This window comes from Eutrigla gurnardus, assembly GCF_963514095.1.
Source record: "Eutrigla gurnardus genome assembly, chromosome: 5".
Lineage (NCBI taxonomy): Eukaryota > Metazoa > Chordata > Actinopteri > Perciformes > Triglidae > Eutrigla > Eutrigla gurnardus.
This window is the reverse complement of record NC_139919.1, coordinates 8,272,179-8,291,866: the sequence shown is the minus strand read 5'-3', so window position 1 is coordinate 8,291,866 and position 19,688 is coordinate 8,272,179. Positions and strand designations below refer to the sequence as shown.

Genomic DNA, 19,688 nt, shown 5'->3' with positions numbered 1-19,688 from the left:
GAGAGCAGCTGTCAGAGAACCGGGAGCAGGAGGTCTCACTCTGACGCTGTTTCAAGGCACCCGAAAAAAAAACCAACATGGTGGCAGGAGAAACGCCAGGTTTAAAATGTAACTACAAGAGTGATATAGAAATGCAATAAAATACATACAAATACAAATATACCATTTGTAACAAAAATCCAATATAGAAATGCTTCCCATGAAACTCTCTGAATTTCTCTCTGAAACAGTTACTCTTATGCGTGTCATTGGTGTATACACATGCATTCTTATCAGAATGTAACAGTCATATACTCCTTAGATAGTTTGCTCTTATCTGGAGTTGAAAATGTACAACCAATGTGTAAGAGGAATAATCCAGAGAGGTTCAATTTGTTCACCTGCTTCTGTATTCGTCTGGAATCATGCTGACATAGACCTGGTTATTACCCAGGGAGGTTTTACTTTCAAATAAGGTGCAAGAGGTGTCTCTGGAAATGTGACACAGATGTTATGCACTTCATTCAAATCTTTTAAAATACAGTCTAAACATTGTCTCTCTTTGTTCCTTCTGTCACCACACGGATGAAACAACAACTAGCCATCTTTTTGGGCACTATACATTTAAACAGAGAATGAGAGAGGCTACTCAACTCAAGATATGAATTGACTGTATTTCATTTGGTCTTTTTGCAAATTAACTGCCTGTCAATCTAATCTAATTATGTTATGAGGAAAATTCCATGTACACACCAAGTTTCTAATCAGAAACCCAACCTCACTGTCTTCATGTCTTCCTTAAATCCCACACTCTTAGTACTGCACAATCCTTATGCAGCCCAGAGCCTTGTGTAATATATTTGATTTGTAACTTATTTAATTAGGTGTATTTTGCCTTTAATCCTCATGTCCCCTCATGTCCTCCAGCTCTGTGTTGTGTTCCATGCACTGCCTCCAGCATACATTGTCTTGTTATTGCTGTTGAAATAGCAGACCAGTTGTGAGTTTCAGTGTTTAAATAAAGCTTTTCTTGTAAAAATTGCATGCTTCCCTTTGTAAAAAGGAAAACACATTTTCACATTTCTTTATTTGTTTACAGTTTAACAAATGTATTCAAATGTTTATAATGATAATAATACATGTTATTGGTATTATTATTATTATTATTATTATTATTATTATTATTATTATTATTATTATTTCAGTTGTTTTGGACAAGTACCTCAGGTTGAGCAAGATTCAAAACCAAATACAAAAATGATGGAAATACTCACTCAATACTAAAAGTAGAAATAGCACGGTGCAGAAAGTAAATAAAAAAAATGTATTATATAATATGGCTCTTTCTTATGATTGTAGAATATTATTATTCAATATTTCTCACTAAAGAACACACGTAAGAGCATTTGAATGTTGATGTTATTCAATGTGGAGCCACGTAGATCATTACTGGGAGATTAGTAGCATCACCATAAAAGCAAATAATTTGTTTTATTTAAAAACGAGTAACTGCAAGTATCAAATAGTTAGAGGAATAAAAAAACAATATGAAATGGAATATAAGTATAAAGTAGCAAACTATGGAAATACCTCAAGATTGTACTCAAATAAAGTAAACAGCCCACTGCTGCAGTTAACTTAATGAAAACTACTTAATGGCTTTCTAGTCTTTGACAATTTCAGTGACTTTGTCGAGAGGTTCAACTGGGTCCAGTTTTAAAGTATTTACATTTATGTTCAGAAAAAAACTTCCCCAGTTACAAAATAATGTTGAGAACAAAGTTTAAGTTCCTGTTTTCAACACAAACACTAACCTGGACTGTCTTCCTGGACTAGTCAACAATAGAGAAGCCTGTATTATTATCACAGTGAGCCGGGCAGAGGAAGTACTCTACACCACAGTGTAGAAATACAAGTCATGCATTCAAACTCTTACTCAAGTAAAAGTACTGTAGAATGTCCCATGTAATACTTCACACAACACACACACACACACACACACACACACACACACACACACACACACACACACACACAGTTTTATATAACTGTGTGTGTGTGTGTGTTAGTATATTGTTTATGTGTTGTGTTATTAACCCTTAGGACCCACAGTAGAGGCCACATTAAAATGGTTTACTTCATCTGAAAGCTAGAAACCTGAATATTCATTGAGATGCAGCTCAGCAGTGTGAGTCACATTGTTCTTGTTATAAATGAGAAATCATTATTTCATTATTATTAAAAATAAAGACATTGTGAATGTGTCAAAGGGCTTAGAACATTATGATTGAATTGATGACTATCCTCACATTCTATTATGTCTCATAAGTCAGCATCAAAAATCCCTCCAAAATACCACATTATAACACCAGGAGTGGCATTTTTAGTGACGGCTGGCGAGCTCTTCTGTTCTGTAAACTGTTCAGAACCCCTTTATTGTCAATCTCCCTGTGACAGCCACCCGTCCTCTGACGTCCTCGCTCCCTAGTTTGGGGTTATAACGTCTCACCAGGCTGTGATTATTCTAGAGGTCAGAACATACAGTGACCTCAAGTTTTGAACAAATGTCTACAATGAAGACAAACATCATCACGCATGAAGAGAACTGGACCGATCCACAAGAGTCTCAGCTTTCCTGTCAATGTATGCAAACAAGACTGTTTAGGGACCCTAGTATGCAGAAATAACACATTCATACAGGCCAAACACGCATGGTAACTTTATTATTTTAACTCAACCCCAAACATTTCTGTTGAAGCCATTTGTATGGAAATTATCATTTCTAGATAAAGAACAATTTGTTATTGAAATAATTTAAGTTATATTATATTTTCTAGAATTAAGAAATCCTGTGTTGCATTTGTTGTTGAAATTAGAATACAATAGTTGACTGGTGATAAATATGAGTGATAAAATAACATAATTTGATTGGCTGTTAGATTTGGTATGAATGTGAAGAAACCCGTGAAGCAGCCAGAAGCCACTGGACCTTGGAGTAATACAGTCGTTTTACCTACACTTAATTTCAGTTAGTTTATCCAGAAAAGTAAAGATCCTAAGTTTTTGTACACTGTATGTTTTGCAGCTCATAAGTAAACAGACAAAAGAAGAACTTTGGATTGAAGACTTTTATTTCCTGATTTTCTGTGTTGAGTGCAAAAAGAACTTTGAGGTCCTCCTAAGCTAGTGAGGCAGCTGCGCTGCTGCACCCACAACTTCTAAGTATTTCCAGTTACTACGATACTGATGTATAAACTACCTTAAAACTACAGGCTTGTTTTTGAATGATGCTCTGTTGATGGTTCAGTTTTATACGTTTCATTTTTACACAAGTATAAAGAAATATTTAAATATTTAATATAGAATAGAAAAAAAGATGTAAAATTAAATATGTACTGTAGCTTTAATATACGTTATGTATATTTTTGGGCAAATATTACATTTAAAAATATTCAGAGGTATAGGAACTCAACACTGAATATCACCTGCAGACTTACAATACAAGGACACATTGAAATAATTATGTGAATAAAGTAATTAAGTTGCAGTTAGAAATACAAAAAAACGTAACAAGAGATTATATATATAAAAAACAAATTTATTTAAAAAATAGCAACCAATGAAATGCTGCTGTTGAACTGTACAGTGCAGGGCAAAGATATAAATATCAGAGAAAAGCTTTGGTTTCATGCCGAGAAGAGACTACAACACCTCACACCTCTGGACTTCCTTACCCACAATGCCTTGCATAATGTGTTGAGGCTGCTTCCGTCTTTGTGCTCAAATATATCAGTTATCTTATCAGAGGAAGACAGAAGGAACACACTGAAGATACACGAAAAAACATTATTTTCATAGTAAGTTCATTAAGTTTCTGTTTTTATGAGTCTTTAAAAGTTTTCAGTGGTGAAACGGACAGAAAATAAATGGCCCTTAAAATTAGAAAACACTAAACAGATTTTAAAAACGTGCACACCTGAAGGAGTTTCACATATTCACATATGAAGAGTTGTTCTTAATGATTCCCACTCCTTATACTGACTGAAAACATCCCTTCATAACACTAATACACTTATTATACACCTGTCCACCTGCTCCTTAACCCAAATATCTGGTCCGTTGAGTCTCGATTTCTGCTGCAACATTTGGATGATCAGATCAGAATTTGGCATAAACGACATGAAAGCATCCTGCCTTGCATTAACAGTTCAGGCTACTGCTGGAGTAATGGTGTGGGGGATATCAGGTATAATTTATTCCTAAAGGAACAGTTTGACATTTTAGTTACTAGACAATTAGCTACAGCTAGTTAGCTTAGCATTATGACTGGAAACAGAGGGACTGGCTCTGTCTAAAGGTAACAACATCCACCTATCGGCACCCTGAAAGCTCACAAAGTTACATGTTATATCTTGCTACAAAAACCAAAATATTGTGGTTTTACAGAGGGTTTATGGCCTAGAGCAGTAACTTCCCAGAGTCTCTGCAACAGTGAAGACAAGACTTCAGACTGATTTTAGCCTTGAAAGAAAAAACGATGTGAGCTCAAAGTTCCTGGTAGATTCATTTGAACGCTGTTTTACTGCAGTTTATCTCCTGATAGCAACAGTTGTAGCATCCTGCATTTTAGCGAAAACACAATCACAGAGAACAAATATTTAACACAGCTGTGTGTTCAGATGAACTTCGGTATGAACAGAAGGAATTATTATGAACAACTCTTCCATGGACATGTGAATGTTACTTAAAGACAGATTTGAAACCATCTTAAACGATCCGATTCAGCAAATTAACCTCTTTACAATCATTTCAGTATCAATAGCACCTTTCCCCCTGCAGACAGTCGACGTCTGCTGCAGAAAAAAACATCCTGCAGGTTTGAAGTCTGAAAATCCACCGTCCACTCCCCCTTCATATGTTCGCTCAGCAGCCAACAGAACACAACGCCAAATACCATGAAGTCAATCAAATCTATACCTTTCTACCGTGTGACGTTTGAGGGACTCTGCTTGTATTTTTGGGTGAACCAACAGCGATGTGAGGAACAAAAATACATTCTTTGTTTGAGCAGTTGGAGTGTAGTGTGGGCTAAAAGGCATCAAACCAAATCATTCGTTTTTTGTTTCTTTTCTTTGCTTTTTCTGTAAAACCCAACTGGAGACGGACCAATGAGGTGGTCACGCTGTGGAGAGCTCCACCCCGCTGTCACAGACCCCACTGTCGATTCGAACGTCCCCCTTCAGGTCCTGAACCTGAGACCCGCCTGCAGAGACACAAACCACAGCTGAGTGACTCAACGTTTTAACCAACAGGAACGTCATGTGATCTGACCGTTGATCATCACGGGTCTGCTTACCGCTCGTCTCACTGGTTATCTGCGTTTCCTCGTCGTCGTGGTGACGCAGCGCCACTTCCAGGACGCTCAGCGCTCTGCACTCCCCCACTGACCTCAGACCAGCCAACAGGTCTCTAACCGTCCCGCCTGAAACCTGCAGCAGAAACACACTCCAAGAGTCAGAGGTCATGACTCGACAATTTATGCACCTGTATGAAGACAGCTACAATTAAAGTAGATAAAATTGTTACTAAATTTCAAATACAATACATGTCAAGTTTATGAAATGCAGACAAATGGCTTCATTTATTTCAGAATGTATCTAATTTAATCTGGATTTAAACATTTGGATTCACTTATTTTAAATAGTTCTACACTTTTCTGAGAGCTCTCTCTCCTACTCTCTCATTTGACACACAAAACCGTTTTAATATGTGTGAGTGTGTGTGTTACCTCATAGCTATTGAGCAGTGTTTTGGCGGGGGAGGGGCTCAGCCTGAAGGCCATGTTTAGGATCCCGAGACCCAGGCTGTGAGCCAGGTTCTCCCAGCATCCTTCACTGTCCAGAGCATGACACACCTGCTGCTTGACCTCCATGTCCAGACTAGCCAGGTCGCCTACACACACACACACACATTTATATACATGAAAGTAAATGAAGGGAAACAGGCCATGCATTTCTGTATGTGTCAGAGGATTCTTATCCCAACTCATTTGTTTTTTTTATTTATTTTTTACTTTTATATGGTGTCTGTTATGCCACTTCTCTCGTCTCCCTCCCTCCCTCCCTCCCTCCTTCTCTCCCCCTGGAAACACAATTGAATTACTCTTCGCTGCTGATATTTCAAAGGTCGGAGGTTACACATGTCTCTCTCTCTCTCTCTCTCTCTCTCTCTCTCTCTCTCTCTCTCTATATATATATATATATATATATACACACACACACACACACACACACACACACACACACACACACACACACACACACACACACACACACACACACACACAAAAAGTTAGGAATATTTGGCTTTCAGGTGAAATTTCAGGATGAACCTAAAATGCACTAAACTTTTGACTGTACGTGTCCAACTGTTCAATGTTTCAGTACTTTTTAATTGCTGTTCTCTAACAAGAAGCTAAACGGCAAAATTCACAACAGCTGTTTGATCCTTGAATCGACCAATCAATGTCCTGGTTCAATTAGAGTTGGTATTTAAACATCGTCTTCATCACGCTGTTCACATGTTGACATCATGAGACCAAGACGACACCTAACAAGTGATCAACAGCACCTCGCCATGCAAGGCTTCAAACAGGATGTTGTCAGAGGGAAGTGGCCAATGAGCTTAGAGAGTCACAGAGTGTCATCAGCAGGTTGCTACGGAGACCCAGAGACTGGAAGAGTATATATATATATATATATATACATATATTTGATTAGAGACTGAACTCACCTTGAGGAGGTGTGAAGGCTTTGTGTGGAGATTTTGGTTTGTACTCTTTTCCATTCAGAAGCTCCAACACCTACAAACACACACACCATCAGACAAACAGTGCATGTTTCCTATATAGTGAAAAATTTTATTTATTTGTTTGCCACCTAGTTTTCAACGATACTTAATGCAGCTTTAAGAATTAAAGGTTGGGTCAAATCTGTGGGACTTGATGTTTTAAGCGAAGTATGAGTATTGTTTTAAATATATTTTGAAGGTACAGTGTTCCACCTGTAGCCCCACCCAGTAGTTATGTCACAGCGTACTCACACACCCCTGGAGGTGACAGTTATGTACAAACAATTGTCCCAAGTCCTGCAGGAAGTTAGTGTACCTGAGTGGTGGCGGCCATGTTGAGTGGAGTGGTTCCTGGGATGTAGCCTTCATCTTCATCATCTTCATCCCTTTCTTCATCACAGCACTCATCCTCCCTGAAGAAGAGTGGCTCAAAGTTCTCCTTCTGAGGGTCTGCACCTGAAAACACACAAAACAGTAACACACAGGGCCCGATCAGAGAGACGCGTCGCTACAGGTGCAGTTGCTCCAGAAACTCGTAATGCCTCTATAACTACCTCGACTTACAGAGTTCATCGTAACTAAATACCATTAATATCAACGTTACACCTGCATTTGCCATTGTCCCACTGTTCCCACCACATCTATCGACATCAACACAGGAAGTAGTTGTAAAGCCCGTGTTTTATTCATCTTCACAGACAAAAGCTCTGTTTTGAATTCATTTTAATCATCTATTTTTAAAGCTTTTGTAAAAAACACTGTATTGTTCAGCGATCACTATCGTGCCCTTTCCTCAAGTTTTTATACTAAGCTAAGCTGACAATGTCCTGGCGTGTGTGTGTACCTGCAGCCATCAGGAGAGCTGTCAGCTTGATGGAGCCCCGCCCTGCAGCGATGTGGAGGGGTGTGGAGCCATTAAAGGTGAAGCAGTCCACCTTGGCGTTTCCCTAACGACAGAAAACATCAAACACACTGTTAGACCTAACCGGGTACTACTTGATATGTATGACCAGTCACTCCAGTATCCCCAGTCCGGTCTGTACCTCCAGCAGCAGGCAGCCAGCCAGTGACACGTTGTCACTCTCGGTGGCGAGGTGGAGGGCAGTTCGTCCACAGCTGCGCTCCTGAGTCTCAACATTAGCCCCACCCTCCAGCAGCTCCCTGAGAGAAGACAGCTGATTGGCCAGGACTGCCAGGTGGATCGCACATAGACCTGGAACCATGGAAATAGACTGAGGATTCTTAAACGTGTTAAACATTCAGTTTTCTTGTGTCTGTGTGTGTACCTGTTTTGTGTGTGTGTGTACCTGCTGTGTTTGTGTGTGTGTGTGTGTGTGTACCTGCCGTGTATGTGTGTGTGTGTGTGTACCTGCGTTGTGTGTACCTGCTGTGTTTGTGTGTGCCTGCTGTGTTAGTGTGTGTGTTTGTGTGTGTGTGTACCTGCTCTGTGTGTGTGTGTACCTGCTGTGTGTGTGTGTACCTGCTGTGTGTGTGTGTGTGTACCTGCTGTGTGTGTGTGTGTGTACCTGCTGTGTGTGTGTACCTGCTCTGTGTGTGTGTGTACCTGCTGTGTGTGTGTGTGTGTGTACCTGCTGTGTGTGTGTGTGTGTGTACCTGCTGTGTGTGTGTACCTGCTGTGTGTGTGTGTGTGTGTACCTGCTCTGTGTGTGTGTACCTGCTGTGTGTGTGTGTGTGTGTGTGTACCTGCTCTGTGTGTGTGTGTACCTGCTGTGTGTGTGTGTGTGTGTGTACCTGCTGTGTTGGTGTGGTCAAGCAGCTCTCTCATCTCTCTGTGCTGCAGTAAAAACTTGACCATCCCTCCTCCTACTCCTCCTCCTTCCAGCCGGGATGCCAGGTGGAGCGCAGTGTTGCCATGACGATCTGTCAGCGTTACGTCGGCGCCGGCCAACAGCAGCGCTTCCACTGCCTCCCTCTGCTGGGTGATCACAGCCAGGTGCAAAGGAGTCTGGGATACATGGAGGAAGAGATTACAGAGAGCCACCAGTCTTCTCTCTTTCCTGCAACTAATAATCTTCCTTGATCCCTAAGCAGTACACTTCACTCCAACCAGGAAACTTACTTACCGATCATTTTCTCATTCTCCAACTAGAGAACGTCTTTGGTTCTTGCTTCATATCCCGTTCCCTCCGAACTATAACGCTTCTTTCTTTACTCCCTACACACAACGCTGCCTTCCTTGCACTAACTTCTTAATTCTCAATTCCTTCCTCATTGCTTTTAGAGTTGAGTTCCCTTCTAACCCATAGCTTCCTGAATTCTAATGAATGATACCTGAATGATACTTCCATCCCTCCAAGCAGGAAGTTTTCTTTCGTTAGCAGCTAGTGAGACCCATTGACTTCTAAGCATCCTTGTTTGTTGCCCCCTACCCCCAAAATAATTTCTTATTTCAATTCTTGCTGCTTTCTTTGCTCCCTACATAGCAAGGAACCTTTCTTGCTTCCTAAATAGTCACTAACTTGTTTATTTCTCAATAACTTAAGTCTCCTCCTTGCTCATTACTTGCACTGCAACTACTTTAGTAAGCATCCTTGCTCCCTAACCACAGAAGTGCTCCTGATCCATGATCCCTATCTATAGTAAACGTCCTTGCTCAATGGACCAGGAAGTATCCTTTCCTTACCGACATCATTTCCTCGTTCTTTAACAATAAAAACATCTTTTTTTCCAACTTCCCAAGTGAGTTTCTTTCGTGCTACTTCTCTCTTCATCAGAGAGCTTCATTATTGCTTATTCCCCAACTAGAAAGTCTACTTTAAACAGGTTTTCTCTTCTTGGTCTTGAAGTAGGAGGCGACCTGCTTAGACGAGAACTATTTGTAGTACCTGGTAGAGGTGGTTCCTCATGTTGAGCACCTCCTCTCCAGGCAGAGCAAAGGCAACCTGAGTCAGACTCTTCAGCGCCTCCTGTTGGCTGTGGAGGACTGCCAGATGGAGCCCACTGAATGGACAAAGATGTAAATGGAGAAAATTAAAAGGAAAGACTCATTGTACTTTAATTTGTATTCTATTCTAAGGAACACTTCCTAAAATTGTTTGCCAGACAGAACTTCTAATGAGAGTCTGATAAAAAAGTGTGTGTTTTGTGTTTTACTGACGTGTCTCCATCCTCGTCCTGCGCGGTCATCAGATGCCGTTGTACAGCCAGCAGGAATGCTGAATCTCCTGTAACTGAGTACTGAAACAGAGCCTCCAACTGTCTGCTGGTCGCCTGAACCAACCGCTCATCTGCATCACACACACAAAACATCATTTTAACAGACAGCAAAACATCGTACCTAATGTCAAATGTCAGCAGGCAACACAAACAAAAAATAAAAAATATAAAACTCAATGTTAATCACAGTTAAGCAAACAAATCAAACGTTTGATCATACAAGGACAGTTTCATGAAGAGGCACACAATCTACTGAAACAATAAACAAAACAAAAAATGATAAGAATGCACAGATTCCAGCATCTCAGATCTGAGAAGATTTGATTGTTTTCTTTGTTTCTATTATATTAATGTCTGTGTTTTGGCTGCTGGTTGGATCTGAATATGTAATCAGCGATGGGCACCATTTTCTAGACCAGACAATTAGTCAATGAAAATAAATAATAGTATTAAACAAAACCTGAAAATAAATCTGACCCCAGATCTAAACTAAAATATGTTAACAAGGACATTTAACAAGCATCGGACAGCGAAGGAGATCAGGTTCAAATCAAGGAAGACAGTAAAAATAACTGCACAAAGTTACTAAATCTAATAAAGTTTAGTTTAGCTATTACTGCTTTGTATTGCTAATTCTTATCAATCACTTTTGCTTCAAAAGTATTTTAAAGCCTTTTGCTCTGTTGCACAGCTGGATAAACCACAGCATATTCTGGCTGCTTTAGTTTAGTAATAGTGACATTTGACTTCCTATCTCACACGTTGAAGGAGAAGCTTCTTCAGTAATGAACCTATAACCTGTAACCTTCGGGACAGCCTTAGTATAAGCACGTGTCTGAAATGATGGCAGCAGCAGATGTGTACCTCTGTGTGGTTCTGGCTCCTCCACATTGACCCCTCCCTCTTCAGTCCTCTCCCCCACCTCCAGGCCTCCTGGCTGGTCTGTTCCCAGCACGACCCCTGACCCTGAGTCATCACCTGGATCGCTGTCATCGCCGCTGTCGTCTGCCGTGTTGCCCTCGGTAGCTGTAACACAACATTTGGTTTGAGCACTCTGTTCTCCATCGCTGGCTTTGTTTACTTTGATTCAGTAGTTTGATGGGTGGAGCTGAGACCTGGTTTGATGCAGCACACCTGAGCAGGCGGGGCTCAGGAGGCTATAGATCACACCTGCAAGATGCCCTCACTCTCCTCCCTGGCCTGCTGACTGACACCTCCCTTTGTTTGCATCTTTACCATTCTCTCAGCCAATCACTACATCCACACTGACCTGCTGACTTACACACCTCATTGTTTTGTTGATTTACTTTACTTATGATCATTAAACCATGCAAACTTTTTCCCAGCTTTATTTCAAGCATCAGAGGGACAGTAGTGGTGTTTAAATACAGGATCGTTTGCATGTCTGCTCCCAGATTTCAAACCGGACAAACAGTGCAGCTCATTCTGAAACTTTTCTTATGTCAAGCACTTCTGAATACATTTCAGGCGAGAAATAAGCCACACAGTTGGTGAATCACTTCCTAAAAGTCGTGATGGACGTTGACCCTGATTTGAATAAAATAGCCTAGATCACAACTCTATGTAAATGAGAGCAGTAAATGTGACGTCCTCTCTCTCTGTGGACACGTTCCATCAGTGCCCAATTCATCTTAAACCAACAGTAGCTTTTGTTATTTCCTCTCACCGTGTTTGATGCCTCCTCCTCCCAGACCAGCTGAGTATCCAGTGGAGAAACCTCCACCTCCTCCTACTCCGCCATAGTTGTAGGTAGTGAAGCCCTGGAGGTAAGCTGGAGGACAAATCAAACACACCCACAATATCAGCTGACAGGCTTCTCAGACTGAGGAAGGAAAGTTTTCATGTTTTATATTTTTCTGAAATGCCCAAACTGTCTATAACTTTACCTCCCCCTCCTCCTCCTGCTGAGCCGGGCCCTCCTCCTGCAGCAGGACCTCCTCCACCTCCTCCTCGGTACAGACCTCCTCCTCCTCCATGACCGCTGAAATCTTGGAAGTTTGGCAACGTCTTCTGTCTCTTCCTCTGCACCTCCTCCTTGTCTGAACACACACACACACACACACACACACAAATCTTAGGGTGGTTCTGACCTACCTATGATCTGAGGGTGGAGACTCTGACCTACCTATGATCTGAGGGTGGAGACTCTGACCTACCTATGATCTGAGGGTGGAGACTCTGACCTACCTATGATCTGAGGGTGGAGACTCTGACCTACCTATGATCTGAGGGTGGAGACTCTGACCTACCTATGATCTGAGGGTGGAGGCTCTGACCTACCTATGATCTGAGGGTGGTTCTGACCTACCTATGATCTGAGGGTGGTTCTGACTTACCTATGATCTGAGGGTGGAGGCTCTGTCCTACCTATGATCTGAGGGTGGAGACTCTGACCTACCTATGATCTGAGGGTGGAGGCTCTGACCTACCTATGATCTGAGGGTGGAGGCTCTGACCTACCTATGATCTGAGGGTGGAGACTGTGACCTACCTATGATCTGAGGGTGGTTCTGACCTACCTATGATCTGAGGGTGGAGGCCCTGACCTACCTATGATCTGAGGGTGGAGACTCTGACCTACCTATGATCTGAGGGTGGAGGCCCTGACCTACCTATGATCTGAGGGTGGAGACTCTGACCTACCTATGATCTGAGGGTGGAGACTCTGACCTACCTATGATCTGAGGGTGGAGACTCTGACCTACCTATGATCTGAGGGTGGAGACTCTGACCTACCTATGATCTGAGGGTGGAGACTCTGACCTACCTATGATCTGAGGGTGGAGGCTCTGACCTACCTATGATCTGAGGGTGGTTCTGACCTACCTATGATCTGAGGGTGGTTCTGACTTACCTATGATCTGAGGGTGGAGGCTCTGTCCTACCTATGATCTGAGGGTGGAGACTCTGACCTACCTATGATCTGAGGGTGGAGGCTCTGACCTACCTATGATCTGAGGGTGGAGGCTCTGACCTACCTATGATCTGAGGGTGGAGACTCTGACCTACCTATGATCTGAGGGTGGAGACTCTGACCTACCTATGATCTGAGGGTGGAGGCTCTGACCTACCTATGATCTGAGGGTGGTTCTGACCTACCTATGATCTGAGGGTGGTTCTGACTTACCTATGATCTGAGGGTGGAGGCTCTGTCCTACCTATGATCTGAGGGTGGAGACTCTGACCTACCTATGATCTGAGGGTGGAGGCTCTGACCTACCTATGATCTGAGGGTGGAGGCTCTGACCTACCTATGATCTGAGGGTGGAGACTGTGACCTACCTATGATCTGAGGGTGGTTCTGACCTACCTATGATCTGAGGGTGGAGGCCCTGACCTACCTATGATCTGAGGGTGGAGACTCTGACCTACCTATGATCTGAGGGTGGAGGCCCTGACCTACCTATGATCTGAGGGTGGTTCTGACCTACCTATGATCTGAGGGTGGAGGCCCTGACCTACCTATGATCTGAGGCTGGAGACTCTGACCTACCTATGATCTGAGGGTGGAGGCTCTGACCTACCTATGATCTGAGGGTGGAGACTGTGACCTACCTATGATCTGAGGGTGGTTCTGACCTACCTATGATCTGAGGGTGGTTCTGACCTACCTATGATCTGAGGCTGGAGACTCTGACCTACCTATGATCTGAGGGTGGAGGCTCTGACCTACCTATGATCTGCGGGTGGAGGCTCTGACCTACCTGTGATCTGAGGGTGGAGGCTCTGGCCTACCTATGATCTGAGGGTGGAGGCTCTGACCTACCTATGATCTGAGGGTGGAGGCCCTGACCTACCTATGATCTGAGGGTGGAGGCTCTGACCTACCTATGATCTGAGGGTGGAGACTCTGACCTACCTATGATCTGAGGGTGGAGACTCTGACCTACCTATGATCTGAGGGTGGAGGCTCTGACCTACCTATGATCTGAGGGTGGAGGCTCTGACCTACCTATGATCTGAGGGTGGAGGCCCTGACCTACCTATGATCTGAGGGTGGAGGCTCTGACCTACCTATGATCTGAGGGTGGAGACTCTGACCTACCTATGACCTGAGGGTGGAGACTCTGACCTACCTATGATCTGAGGGTGGAGGCTCTGACCTACCTATGATCTGAGGGTGGTAGGTGAAGGGTTTGGGCTCGCTGGTCTCGTTGTCAGACTTCCTCTTCAGCTGGACGAACACAGGCGTCGGCTTCTGCAGGTTCTGGTCTCGATACTTCGGAGTCTTGAACACGATGGCGAACTGACGGCAGAGACCATCACGTTAATGTCATGTTTAACCCTGCTGCTTATTTTGAAACTAGCCTCCATGTTGTTGTTGCAGTACGTTTATATACTTCTGTCTGCAAGATGATAAGCAAATAAAATGCTTGTTTTCTGAATGGAGTTCGTATGAATTGGGTGATCAATAGTAGCAGCTCCATAAACACATAAATAAGTGTTGCTTGTACCGGAGAGTCTCTGGGTTCTCCACTTAGTTTGGTTCGGTCTCTGTACTAATGTGAGGTTCTATGGTAGACCTCTGTGTGACCGCAGACCACTACGACATGTTTGGCCTACATTTCTGATTCAGTGATGACAGGAGGAGAATCTCAACGATGCTTTAGCATCACCACGTCAATTTGTATCAATCTGACCCAAATGTGCAAAAATTGCACTGGGTTTGAATATACATACATAAGAACTGAATTTAAATTAAAAGCGACCTTCTGGTGAAAGTGATGGGTATTTTCACATTCATTTAATTAAATAATAAAAAGAATGAATAATACACACTGTATTTCAGGGATAACTATAATTGTGTGAAAGTTAGTAAGTTGTGTGTCACTCAGACGTTATCAGGACAATCTGAAGTGAACATTAAAGTATAGCTTTAAAATATTGAGACATATTTAGGTAGTTACTCATATGATGACAATAACAACTGCTCTAGATAATGCTGCCTCTACTACTGATACAACGACTATTATTAATTACTAATTATGGCATTAATACAATACCATCACACATCAAGATTAAAATGAATCTACTACTACGTAATCTGTTCATGTTTGGATAAAAAATAACTAACTAATACTACTATAAACAGTAGTACTCCTCGTACTGACCTGTCTGTGGACGTCTGTCGGGGAGAAATCTCCCAGAGCCTCCCAGGTCAACCCCGAGTCGTCTTCTTCATAGAACCGAACCTGGATGTCATCTGGAAGCACACACACACACACACACACACACACACACACACACACACACACACACACACACACACACACACACACACACTATTTATACTATTTGCATCACATTCATAATTATCTTGCAAGAAATAGTAATAGTACATTTTCTAGTAGTTAAATTTGGTTTACATATGGCAACAAAAATGTTACTGCTTCATATAACATTAGACCAGAGTAGGGCTGCACCACATTGGAAAAAATTGACATTGCAATATTTTTTTTCCTGCGATATATATTAGAGATAGACCGATATGGTTTTTTCAGGGCCGATACCGATACCGATTATTAGTAGTCAAGGAGGCCGATAACCGATATTCGAAGCCGATATTCATTTGCGGTAAAAGTGAAAATACTGGTGTCAAAATTTTGAATAATACAAACACCAACACTTAACTTCTGTTAAATGCCTTTAAGCATATGTTTATTAAACAGCTTTTCAGAATTGCAACATGTATAATATAATAATATTAATAATAATATAATAATAATAAGCTGCTTCTGTCTATGAAATATGGATATTCTTTTGAGTAGTGTCCATGGGCGTTTTGTTTTGCCAGCAATGGCCCTTTCCTCTCCCTGCCCTAAATATGTGTGTATATAGTGTACTACTTCTGTGCCATTTATGTATTTAACTTTCTCTATCACTACAGTAACTTTTTGACCGTTCTTTTCTCTGCTCTGAACTCCTCTGTGTCTCCCGTTTGGGCAAACACAACAACTCACGGCCAAACGTAAATCAGGCTTTCCGATTGGCTGTAAAAGCCGCTACGGGAGCCAATAGGAGTGTCCGAGACATAAACGTAACTCTATACGTCACTAGCAAGATGGCGGATGAGAAGTGATCGACGATATACATAAACAAAACGGAGAAATGCGCCACGGAGACGAGGAGACATCTAGTCACATATTTTACGACTTTACGCGTTCGTTTTGTTGTCAGAAATAAATGGCTCACATAGGCACCAGGGTACCGTTATTTAGCCCCGTTTCTATAGTTTAAGAGGAAAAAGACGGCATGTTTCTAGCGCAAACCATTACGGAGTTATGACGCTCTAAAGACAACATGATCTTTTGTAGCGTCTACGCTACAATGGGTCTCAGTTAACAGACACCTCTGGAGGGACTGCGAGCGAGCAGAGCTGCCGCTTATGTTTGTGTTTTGGGCTCATGGTAACGTTACTAGTAGTGAGTTGTAAAGGACTGGGATGTTTATTACAATTTCAGGAGAGTCTGCTGCGTTAACTTCTCTTCGAAACGTATATCTGCCCTCCGCAGCTTCTCCACTCCGTGTGTGAGCAGCACTGAGCATGCACAGCTTTCACTGCTGATTGGCTGTTACCCATGCCATGGCTCTGTGTGTAACCAATCAGATGGTGCTGTGGGTGGGACAATGCTGCAGACAGAGAGGCGCGGCTCCATCAGAGCCAAAATAACCCAGTTTTAAATTGATCTCTTATCGGCCGTCGGATTTAAGAAAAAGGCAGATGCCGATTTGCGTCAAAATGCTGAATATCGGCGCCGATAATCGGTCTATCCCTAATATATATAATGATATATAAAAAATACCAAACTTTTCACCCAGAAGGAAAAAAATGTACATTTGAAAGGTAAATGCATATATCTGTTTAGTTTTGAGAGCAAAATTAAGAGGCTCCATCTATGAAGAACTTTCCGATCCAGTAAATAATTTAATCATAAACACAATGATTGTACATGAATAGGAATTGTGATGACACAGCGAGAAAGTCAAGCCACAAAGCAAGCAAGATTTGAAGACGCATCGGGTGGGTTGTCGACATCGCCGCATCGCCACAGACCCCTCACGCAGGGAGGGGGGGGGGGAGGGGGGAGGGGGGAAGGGAGGGGGGAAGGGCCTCTCTCTGGGCGAGGGGTGCTGTGAAGATCACAGCTTGAGACGTGAGCCAATGTCAGCCCGGGCCTTTCCAAGCCAACTTAAAAGCCAACGCAACGCCACGGAGGAAATGCACTTAACAAACAGCAGAGAAAGGCAGTGGTTGGTGTATTCATGCTGCCGTTTGCAGATTCTGGCCAACATTGTGGAACCTCCTCTTTACATAGCGCTGCATGTCGTTTAGCAGGTGTTTTATTTTCCGTAAAATAAAACACCTGCTAGAAGTTAACATTTTGTAGTGGTTTTAGTACATGCTAGATCATAGAAGGGGTATGTAGGTATTATAACATGGCTACTAACCAATCAGATCGGTTAAAATCTATCTACCTTCAGGAACATCACTGATAAAACCACTGCTTTAAAACATGTGCGAGGAGGATTAAACACTCCTTCCAGCAGGTGGTGATATCAGCTGATCAATACCAATATAGAACACTATATTTACATTTCACACACCTCAACATCACTGTGACGTTGTGAAAGCAGGGAAACTGTTTACGTCTGGCTGATGTGAAGTGAAAATGGAAATCTTTTTTTCACATCCAGTCTGAACTTTACAGAAACCAGAAAAGGAAAAAGCTTCACGATGAATCAAAGCTAGGACTGAGTTTCAGCTTTGGGATTTTATGGGGCTTTTTTATGCATCAACTGTGTGTTTGTGCTGTGTTGCTGTCGATTGCACTTTGCACATTGATATCCCGCCTCACCTTTCTGGACTTTGTCACAGAGCAGGTAGACCTCGTCTCCTCCACTCACACAGCCAGCAGTTCGATCCATCCGAACGATCTTCAGGTTGGAGGCGTTCGGAGCCTCTGAGGGAACAAAGGCAGAAAGACAGGAGGGCGATCAGTGGAGAGAACAAAACGCTGCGGGTTCAATTCCCAGCCACGACACTGATACATACGCCTGTTGGTGTTCAGCCTGCTGGGTTTGTCAACTACACGTAAACCATAACATCTGTGCGGCTTCATGCTTCCTTATCTTTCCCAGCAGGTTAAAGAGGCTCATTCATCTTTTTTCAGTGGACAGATTTATAGTTCATCATCCAGAAAAGACATTTCCAGTAAACGTTACTTCCCCTGAATGACAAACTGTCATGATATACAAGTAATGATGATAACTGTGTAACACACTAGGGGTCAACGACTGGGACTGGTCAATGGCTGATGCTGATATTTAATGCCGATATCATGTTTTTCGTTGTATCTGCATGTGACAAATAACAAACCTTGAACTTTGTTTGTTTTGTTTGCATCTGATAAAATACAACAACTTAATAATAACGAATGAGACACAACACTGCTGAACTTAAATGAACATTATTTAACAATGTTCAATAATGTCTTTGTTAAGTTGAACTTTTGTCTCATTTATTGTGCATGCAAAACCAGAAAACATTGTTAAGAAAGTTTGGGCTTCCTACGATTCCTTGAAAACCTTGAAAAGCGCAGCCTTAAAAATATGTTTTAAGTGTTTAACCTGAATATATAATCTATGTGTGCTGTGGTTTAATATGCCCTAGACTTTCCTGGAAGACCATGTGGCCGTTTTTCCTGGAGCGCTACCTTCAGGACCAACTTCACATGTTTAGCTCTGTTACTGTTAAACAGACAAATCATCAGTATGTTGTTGTTCCCCCTAAAACTTTTATTGTGGCTGTCAAGAACTCTGCAGCCTCTAGTGGAGAACTGAACGTTAGATCGAAAACTTTTAACAGAGGATTAATAAACTCAACTCTACAGTTTGAGTCTGTTCTCAAGTCAAAGTGCAGGGCAGTCCTCAAGTGATGATTTTCACTTTTCTGACAGGAAGCTGCAACGTACGGAAACCAAACCAGCAGGAAGAGGGAAATGAAACCAGGCGGTCTGAGACAACTTCACACTAATCCTCTGACTGGGGACACGTACACTGTGTTGGGTATGAATAGAGCTCAAGACAGAAAACAGTGCAGAGAGTTGTATTGCATTAACACAGTAATCACCTCATGCTGGTGTACTTCAACAGTATGAGATGGTTACCGAGATCATTTTCCATGACATTTTCAGTGATGATTTCAAGTCTATAGCTACAACTTATCTGTGAAATCTATACTAGCGTGCACTGCAATCTAATTTGAGAAGATCTAACAAATAATAGTTGATTCTCAGCTAAAGTAAAAGACCAGAATTTTGAAATAAATTTCCAGGACAACACAATGTTTTCAATGACTGGAAAATTGGTCAGTTTCCCAGGTAAACTGTCTTAAATGAGGCAAAAGTTCAATGGAACAAAGCAATGATTGGACTGCTGAATCAGGCCATTGTGATTCAATAATCACCACGATCGCACAATAGATCAGAGGTCAGTTATAAATATGAAGTGCAGCTCACAGCAGGCCAACATCCCACACAAACTCCTGTCTTTGATAAAAAACAAAATATTACTCTGAGCCACAGCTGCATACTACTACTACTACTACTACTACAGAAAAATGTATGAAAATTACTATTGAAAAGTATTTTTCCTAAATACCA

The 19,688-nt window shown here is 42.1% G+C and overlaps 1 protein-coding gene across 4 annotated transcripts in view; it reads right to left on the bottom strand.

The window, feature by feature from the left end:
* Nucleotides 1-5,125: 5,125 nt before the first annotated feature.
* The window catches only part of nfkb1 (nuclear factor of kappa light polypeptide gene enhancer in B-cells 1), a 42,871-nt gene continuing 28,308 nt past the window's right edge, over nt 5,126-19,688 (bottom strand). For 3 of the 4 annotated variants that reach the window (XM_084009544.1, XM_084009546.1, XM_084009545.1), the window contains exons 9-23: nt 17,883-17,987; nt 15,138-15,229; nt 14,134-14,272; nt 11,913-12,065; nt 11,693-11,797; nt 10,870-11,031; nt 9,947-10,076; nt 9,675-9,789; nt 8,581-8,794; nt 7,872-8,041; nt 7,673-7,775; nt 7,145-7,284; nt 6,772-6,841; nt 5,768-5,931; nt 5,126-5,468 (exon numbers count right to left, since the gene is read on the bottom strand). In XM_084009544.1, coding sequence (XP_083865670.1) covers nt 5,157-5,468; nt 5,768-5,931; nt 6,772-6,841; nt 7,145-7,284; nt 7,673-7,775; nt 7,872-8,041; nt 8,581-8,794; nt 9,675-9,789; nt 9,947-10,076; nt 10,870-11,031; nt 11,693-11,797; nt 11,913-12,065; nt 14,134-14,272; nt 15,138-15,229; nt 17,883-17,987 — 2,174 coding nt within the window. In that variant the 3' untranslated portion in view covers nt 5,126-5,156. The remainder of the gene's footprint in view (nt 5,469-5,767; nt 5,932-6,771; nt 6,842-7,144; nt 7,285-7,672; nt 7,776-7,871; nt 8,042-8,580; nt 8,795-9,674; nt 9,790-9,946; nt 10,077-10,869; nt 11,032-11,692; nt 11,798-11,912; nt 12,066-14,133; nt 14,273-15,137; nt 15,230-17,882; nt 17,988-19,688) is intronic. The other variant, XM_084009547.1, reaches the window with a different exon arrangement.